Source organism: Passer domesticus, chromosome 9 (genome assembly GCF_036417665.1).
Source record: "Passer domesticus isolate bPasDom1 chromosome 9, bPasDom1.hap1, whole genome shotgun sequence".
NCBI lineage: Eukaryota > Metazoa > Chordata > Aves > Passeriformes > Passeridae > Passer > Passer domesticus.
The window spans coordinates 26,506,532-26,514,811 of record NC_087482.1 but is presented as its reverse complement, the minus strand read 5'-3'; the positions used below and the strand labels follow the sequence as shown (position 1 = coordinate 26,514,811).

The 8,280-nt window shown below is 53.9% G+C and overlaps 1 protein-coding gene across 2 annotated transcripts; it reads left to right on the top strand.

Annotated features, from left to right (window-relative positions):
• Window positions 1-568: 568 nt before the first annotated feature.
• On the top strand, window positions 569-4,563 carry LOC135307743 (uncharacterized). Of its 2 annotated transcripts, none has more exons than XM_064432177.1 (7): window positions 569-696; window positions 1,790-1,846; window positions 2,048-2,119; window positions 2,219-2,305; window positions 2,750-2,863; window positions 3,491-3,656; window positions 4,187-4,563. In XM_064432177.1, exons 1-7 carry the CDS (start codon window positions 591-593, stop codon window positions 4,347-4,349), a joined length of 765 nt encoding a protein of 254 aa, XP_064288247.1. In that variant the 5' UTR covers window positions 569-590; the 3' UTR covers window positions 4,350-4,563. The 2 variants fall into 2 exon arrangements, with proteins under 2 accessions (XP_064288247.1, XP_064288246.1); XM_064432176.1 differs by having other exon boundaries at window positions 571-696; window positions 2,207-2,305.
• The last annotated feature ends 3,717 nt before the right edge of the window (window positions 4,564-8,280 follow it).

Below are 8,280 nucleotides of genomic sequence, written 5' to 3'. Positions count from 1 at the left end.
CTGAGAAATGGAACTACTTTCTCTTAAGGTCCTACGACAGGAGAGACCAAAGACATGGCAGGCAAGAAATTCCAGGACCCATTAGAAGTCATGTGGCAAATGCTGAAGGAATGTCTGCAGAGATGGCAAGGTGGGTGCATTTCCCACATACTGCCCCTGGGACTCAGCAGCCGGGGGCTTTGGCTGAAGATCTGGACACGCCGTGCCCGGCACAGCGGGAAGGGCTCCATGGCAGCCTCGCTGCCCCGCTGCTGCTTTCATGCCCTGCAGGGCTGTTTCCCAGCCTGGCCTGGCTGCAGCTTCTGCCCATCCTCTGCAGGAAGGCATTTGGCATCAGCTGACAGATAGCCCCAATTGCACCACCGGACATGCCCACCCTCAGATCCCCTGCAATTTCCTGATGTCCAGGCAGATCAGATACTGGGGCTGTTTGGGGAAGGAAGCAGCCTTGGGTTGTCCCAAAATCCTGGGTGTTTTCTGATCCTTATGCATTCCTTTCACAAGTGATGCTTCCTGAAGTTGTCACCTTCCCCATTCCCAGTCAGGAATGTTTCCATCTGATCCAGCTGTCTCTTTTCCATTCTCCAGAAATGAAAGGAGAGCCTGTGCAGAAGGAAGCATTTCCCAGAGGAAGCAGTGGTTCTGTGCCAGCCTCTGCTGCAGGAAGGGAGGCCATGCCAGGCACAGGCACAGGAGGTAATTGCTGTGCCTTTGGGCCTGAGCCCTGCTGAGGCTTCAGCTGCCCTCTCTGCTGCTTGGCAGTGCGGGCACAGCCTGGACTAGAGCGGCACAGCCCAGGGGAATTATCCCGAGCAGGCTCAGGGCACTCGGGTCCTGAGCAGTCCTGCTGGGGTCCCTCCGTGGGAGACATGTCCTGAAACCTGGCAGCGACTGCACTGGGTGCCCACGGTGGGGAAAGGACAGAGGGGGAGAGCAAGGCTCCAGTGTGTCCTGAGAGGGCTTGGCTGTTTGCCCTTGGGATCTGGGAGCTGTCCCAGCAGAAGGAGGGCAGGAGGGACAGAGGGAGGGAGGGAGCGACAGCTGTGGCACTGCCTGCTGCAGTTTTCCCCAGGGCTTTTGTGAGGATTTCTTTTGTATGTGAAGGAGAGAGCCCCGGGGCCCTGTGGTGCTCCAGCCACCCCTCCCTGGGATGTTGCTGAGTGCAGGGAAAGAGTGTGGAGAGTGACCAGGACCCAGCCCAGAGCTCCCCAGGCCCCTGTGCAACTTTGGCCATGTCTATTCACATCTGGCTCCCACGGCCTTACCCGACCCCCTGGCAGTGCCCAGTTCCCTGTGCCAGAAGGGGATCCCAGAATGCCACTGATATCGTTCTGATCTCTGATCCTTTCAAGACTGGAATCATGACTTGGATTTTTTGGAAGCCCTGCTGGAAAATGGCTTGAAATTCCTGGAGGATGCTGGAGGCTATTCCTCCGTGTGCCTTTCTTGACAGAATAATCAGGATCAATGTGACAAGAGCTCACTCATGAGCCATTTCCCTTAACATTATGTAAGGGCTGAAGAATTTTGAAATTCTTGCCCTGCTCCCTTCTGGATCCCTGAGGAGTCGCACAGTATCACTGTCAGTGGGAGGAAGGAGCATTTAGCTTTCAATCTTCCTCCCGTGTGCAATGCCAGTGTGTCCTTCCATGTGCTCTGTGCAATCACAGAGAAGAGCAGAGAGGGAAGGGGCTGGGTCCAGGGCTGTGCCCCGGGGCTGAGCCTTGTGGGCAGCCTGAGGATCTCCTGCAGTGCCACAGGAGCTCTTCTGTCCTGCCTTTCTTTGCAGCTGAACCTGCCGGTGAAGGCCCCACATCCAGGACTGAGGCTCTGGGAGATGCTGAGGGTAGGTCAAGGCCTTTCCCCTGGGAGAGGTGCCAGCTCAGAGCCCAACGCTGGGCCAGGGAGGCAGCGCTGCAGGTGCCAGCACAGAACCATGCACGTGTGTGCCCTCGATCTGTGCGATCCCCTCACCGCTCCTGCGGCTCAGTGGTGCCCGTGCAGATCAGCAGAGATGGCAGAAGCTTCTGTGGCTGTTGAGTTACAGGTGTGTCTGCAGGGAGGACTTCTCCAACTCCAGGGCTGGATGCTTGGCCCCAACCCAGCTCCCATGGCAGGGGTGAGTAGTGTGTCCCTGCTGACCCCACAGGCTGAGCCCTGCTTTTGTGGGACCCATTCCTGGGAAATGGAACTACTTTCTCTTAAGTTCCTCCAAAAGGGAAGACCCAAGATACTGCAGCTAAAAAGTCTCATGAGGCAGATGAATTCCTGACAGAAACACAGAAGGAAGCACCCGGAGGACAAGGTGGGTGCCTTTCCCTCATGCTTCCCCTGGGACTCAGCAGCCGGGGGCTTTGGCTGCACATCTGGACACGCCGTGCCCGGCACAGCAGGAAGGGATCCATGGCAGCCTCTCTGCCCCGCTGCTGCTTTCACGCCCTGCAGGGCTGTTTCCCATCCTGGCCTGGCTGCAATTCCTCCCCAGCCTCTGCAGGATGGAATTTGGCATTAGCTGATAGGGTGCCCCAACTGTACCATGGGCCTGAGATCCCCTGCCATTTCCCAGTCTCTGAGAAGATCAGGAGGTGCAGCTGTTTGCTGAAGGGAGTGCACTGGCCTAGCCCCAATTACCTGGGCATTTTCCTGATCTTTACCTGTGACTTTAACAAGCATTGCCTGATGAGGATGACACATCCCCAGTGGGGAATGTTTCCATTTGTTCCAGTTGTCCCTTTTTTCCTTTTTCAAGTGATGGACCAAAAGGCTCTGCAGGAGGAGGAACACCCAGGGAGAAGCAGTGGCTCATTGGAAGCCCCAGCTGCAGGAAGGAAGGCGATGCCAGACACGGGCACAGGCACAGCAGGTAATTGCTGTGCCGGGATCAGCCCTGGCCGGGGCTGTGTGGCAGCAGCTCTTCCCCCAGGGCCTGCCCTTGCCCAGCCCGGCAGCAGCCAAAGCTGGAGGCGCCTCGGCTTCCAGGCCTCTGGAGCTGGTTCAGAGCCCCGGGGAAACGGGACTGGTGCAGCAACGTCCCTGGCGCTGCAGCTGCTGCGGAGCTGGCCCTGAGTGCCCAGAGGCCCAAGGCACAGGAGCAGCCCCGAGCGGGAGCCCTGCCTCCGCTCAGGGCCAGAGCCAGCCCTGGCTCCCGACTGGGCAGGGGCTGCGCTGGGTCCTGACAGGGCCTGAGCCTGTCCCCTGGGGCTGGGGGAGCTGTCACGGGGCAGGGAGGGCCAGGGCTGGCAGTGGCTGCTCAGGGATGGCTTTGGCCCGTGTCCCTGGCAGCAGCCACTGCCCAAGCAGCTGCGCTGCCCCCGGGCTCTCCTCCCAGCCTGCTGGGCTTTGTTGGCTGGCACAGCCTGTGCCAAGGGCCGGCAAGGTGCCTGCAGGCCCCAGCTCTGGGGGAAACAGAGAACGTCCTGCCCGTATCCACCGTGCTGCCAGCTCAGCAGTGCAGCACAGCACGGGCTCACGCTCCCCATTGCACCCACAGATGCAGCCGGCACCACAAGACCTGTTCCCAATGCCCAGGATGGCCTCGGAAGGGGTTTCTGTCAGGGAACAGGCTGCTGGCTAGGGTTTCTGGCAGGCATGCTTTATTTCGAGTTTGTCTTCATCTTGTGCTGCATTGGAACCTGGTATTCCTGGAACAGAAAACAGTGAGTGTTTTATTGCCCGCCCCCTCCAACAGCTTCTTTTCAAAGTCCAGCGTGGACAGGGAACATTCCCATTTAGGCTGCAGTGGAGTTGTGGCCAGTCCATGGTTCTCCAAATAACTCGGCTGAGGGTTCTGCTGCTGCCCAGTGCTTCCAGTGGCCTCTCAATTGCTGGGCCTTGTCCTGGGGGCCCTGCTGGGGCAGCAGCCAGTGCTGGCTCCCACTGAGGCTGCCTGGCCAAGAGCAGCCCCAGGGGCACGGGGCAGAGGCAGAGGGAGGTGGGGAGGAGAAAGAGCAGGGCTGAGATTGCCCTTGAAAGGCAGAGGCGCTCTGGGGCCCGCTCCTGGCCAGGGACCCTGCCCAGAGCCGTGCCCTGCTGGCCGGGGCCTTGAGGGGCAGCTGTCCAGCTGGGCCCAGCTGTGCCAGCAGCTCCAGCCGTGCTGGGGAGCCTTGCCAGCTCTGGGCCCTACTGTGCACGAGGGTCCCTGTGTGCCACTGGCAGCTGGGGCCTCAGCCACCTCCTCTCTCCACAGGAGTACCTCGGGACAGGAGTTGGAAGACGGTGGCTGCACCTCACACCCAGACAGCGCGAGCAGCTCCTCCAGCAGCAGGAACGGCCTGGACAGCCCTCTCAAGTCTCCTGTGAAGAGGACCCCAGAACAACAGTCTACGAGGGAACCTCCTTTTACCCCGTAGATCCCACTGCCACCTGCTCTCCCCATGGGCCTCCCCAAGATGTCTTCATCCCTTTTTTTATCTTTGTCTGTCCCATCCCAGCCAACTCAAGTACCTCTAGGGACCCCAGGACCAGCCCAGCACCCTCCAGCCCTTCCTGAGACCAACACATCCCTCCCACTGCCCCTGAGCCCCCTGGCCTTGCCCTCTAGGAGTCACTGAAGGTGACACCCCACCCCACCCCCCACCCCCCCTCCCCGCTTGCAGGGTAGGCAATGGCCTATTCTTCTGTTTAAATAAAGAGAAGGATCTTTGTTCTGGTTGGAAAGCAAGAGCAGTGAGAGACTCCAAGTCAGAAATACAATTTATTAGAAAAAGGGAAAAAATCAAAACACATGCAATAATACAAAAGAAAAACCACTGACAGGGTCAGAATACAGCCTGCTGACACCCTGCTAGTTAGGGTGGTGGTAGCAGTCCAGATGAAATGGACTTGTGGAAGTGGTGATCCTGTAGAAACAATCTGGTAGCTCTCATCCTCTGGAAAAGCAGTGGGTAAGGGCGACAGTTCCTCTGAGAATCCAGTGGAAAGACTGCTTGTTGTGTCCCAAAACCCAGATTATATCCAGCTGGGGATGCTTAGCTCCTCCCCCGTGGGCAGAGCATCTCACAGTGGGCTGATATCATTCTGCCTCATGCTGTGGGTCCTTGATTAGCCATGAAACAGAAATGGCTCTGGGAGGGAGTTATCTCTGAGTCATGTGGCAAGACATTGATGGGCCCATTAACAGGAGATAAGGAAGAAACAATGCCCCTCCTGGTTTCAGCAGCTCTTGAGGATGGCATTAGAATACATCTTTATACTGCAACCTAGGACAAGTGGTCACCCCAGTGTCCAGGTGGCAGCAGCAGCAAAGCCCACCCAGCAGCAGCACTGACTGAGCTCCATGCCCAGGAGGAGCTGTGGATGCCCACGGTGTGGGCAGGCAGGAGCCAGGCAGGGGACTCCAAGGGTGCCGGGTATCAAAGAAAAAGGCTCAAGCAGTAAAACAGAAATTAACTTATCTGGGATACAAAGTCAGTACTGGACAACGTACCCTGGGCCAAAGCCGGAAGGAGGCAATATGCCAGACCCCAAAACCTCAGACTGCAAAAGAACTAGGAACTTTCCTGGGGATGATGAGGTGGTGCAGGTTATGGATCTGTTACTATGGACTGTTTGTTAAGCCCTTATATGAACTTATTGCAACTGAAAGCAGGGAAATCCAATGGACAAAGGAAGCTATGCAGGCCTTCCACCAGCTGAAAAAAGCCCTCATGTCAGCTCCAGCTCTGGGATTGCCAGACGTGAGTAAGCCTTTCCTCTTGTTCTCCAATGAGAAGCAAGGAATGGCCTTGGGAATATTAGCACAGGACCTTGGCCCATACCGGAGACCAGCTGATTACTTCTCTAAGCAATTGGATGCAGCAGCTAAAGGGTGGCCTGGATGCCTCAGAGCTGCTGGAGGAGTCGTACTGAATATCCAAGAGGCAAGTAAATTCACCCTGGGCCACAAAATGACTGTGCCAGTGTCTCACACGGTGTCTGCAGTGCTGAAGGTAAAAGGCGGACATTGGCTTTTCCCGCAACGATTTCTGAGATACCAAGCTATTATGGTGGAGCAAGATGCTGTGGACATTGTGGTGACTAATATTGTCAAACCAGCCTCCTTCCTCAGTGGAAACCAAGGGGAGCCAGTGGAGCATGACGGCCTGGAGGTACTCCCGGTACTTGGGGTACAGGGCTCGATGCACCAGTACATGATGTGCAGGCTGGAGACTATGTATATGTTAAGTCTCTTACAGAGAAGGCCCTGGAACCACAATGGGAGGGACCATACCAAGTGCTCCTTACTACCTTCACTGCAATCAAGACTAAGGAACAAAGTGCTTGGATCCACCACAGCCGTGTTAAGAAAGCTCCAGAAGCCCCTTGGAGAATAACACCGGGTGATGGTAAACTGGAACTGAAACTTACCCGCACAAAATGAATGCATCATGGTGGGTGGGGATTTGCGCTGAAGTGTTGTTTACAATCATTGCTGTAATCCAAAAATTAGAAAGTACTCCTAGCCAGAACAATGCTGAATGGCCTTGGTCCCAAGCCCTTACTCAATACACCGGATCCATGGGAAAACCTTCCCATTTAAAAGGTTTAAACCTAACAACTGTGGTCATGTGCAAAAAGCAAATATAAAAAACGCTGCAGTGGCAGAAACAGAGGTTGTGGTGACTTCAAGGGACCATGGGGGAGGTAATTAAGATAGGGTGTAGAATGATTATTGGGACTACCTATAGTAAAGCAACCCAAATCAGTGTAAATAAGCACTGGAAGATTTGCAATCGTCCAAATGAATTGGACTGTTGGCACAACTTCACATTAAGACAAACTGTCGACATGGTTTGCCTCTGGGCCTGCAACACTATTGGGCTGTCTTTCAAATTTAAAATAAATGCTATAGCTAAGCCTGTTACAACCCACCCCAGCACTCAAGGACAAACCCAAAATACGCCATTGAAGCTTGAACCTAGAGTTTATGAAATTGGCCCATACATAATAAGGAATACGGATCAACAACAACAGTTATTTAATCCAGGATTATGACATTTCAAACTGTTAATGCAAACTACTATCTCGACAGTTCAGCCACCTTGTTCCCCCTTCATAAGGTCATCCTTCGAGGGATGGACAAGATGGCTACAAAAACACACGCACTTCAGAGACAGAATGCAAAGGGATTTAACCAAGATGTTAGGGACTGGGCTAGGGGTTTTGAATAGGATTGACTCAGAAATATTAATGAACAAATTAGCTGTAGCAGCTAGCCATCCAATAAAATTAAAACAGCCTTTACATTCATCTCTTTTGGCACAGGAAAACAGTCAGTGGCAAGTCTCGAGGGTGCTGCCGAAATGGAGAGAAATTGAAGATCAAGACCATAGCTTGCTAGCAGACACATTAAAGGGGGCACAGGATAACATATCTTTAGCCCTCAGCTATATACAAACACAATTATGGGTACAGTCAACAGCTGCTTTAATCGTAAGAGAAGGAAGTGAAGGAGTCTTTCCAACTGAAGTGCAAAAGGTGGTCTGGGGCAGTGCTACAGACATTGAGAAAGATTTCCAGTCTTGGTGGACCATGGTAATTTTACATATAATCCCCCCACTAACACAGCTCCAGCCTTCGTGCTCACTCTGCGTAATGGCACAGTTCACGCTATTCACGCCATTGCTACCTTAGGGCTCAGTCACGAGCAGCCAGCATTACACCCCTCAGAATACAGGGTATGGGCTTGGAAAATCCAGGGGAGATGGCAAACCGTAAACTTGGAACCTTGCATTGCTCAAGAACAACAGGGATTCATCTGTGACAGTAATGTGATTAGTGCTCAAGACATATGCCTTGACAATGACCAAGGCATTTGCCACTTTGAGATCCACCCAGATACCAACAAATAAATGGTACTAGTGTACATAGGTGATGCCTGTGTGTGTTTAAGGACTGTGTGTGATGTCACAGAAATTGATAAGAGCAAGGTTGCCGGGGTCAGGATTTTCACCCGCTCGACCCAGGCTAGATGTTTCTCTTCACCAGACAGAAGGAGGGCAGCTCAAGTCCTGGATAATTTCAACTGATTTATTGCAGGGTCCAAAAAGGATAGGAAAACACGGAGGGTAGGCTGAGGGACACTCGGTGAGTCCAAGGGACAGCAAGGATGGTAACACCAGCAGAGGGACACCAGGGCGAGTGTGAGATCTCTGGGGAAAGTTACAGATTTTGTGCACAGCTACATGGAGGGGGATGGGAGGGGAAAAGTTTTCACAGGAGTAACTAATGAAAGATACAAAGGGTATAGGATGAGTGGGATGGGAAAGGGAGTACAGCATTCGAACCATGGGAAAGGAATGA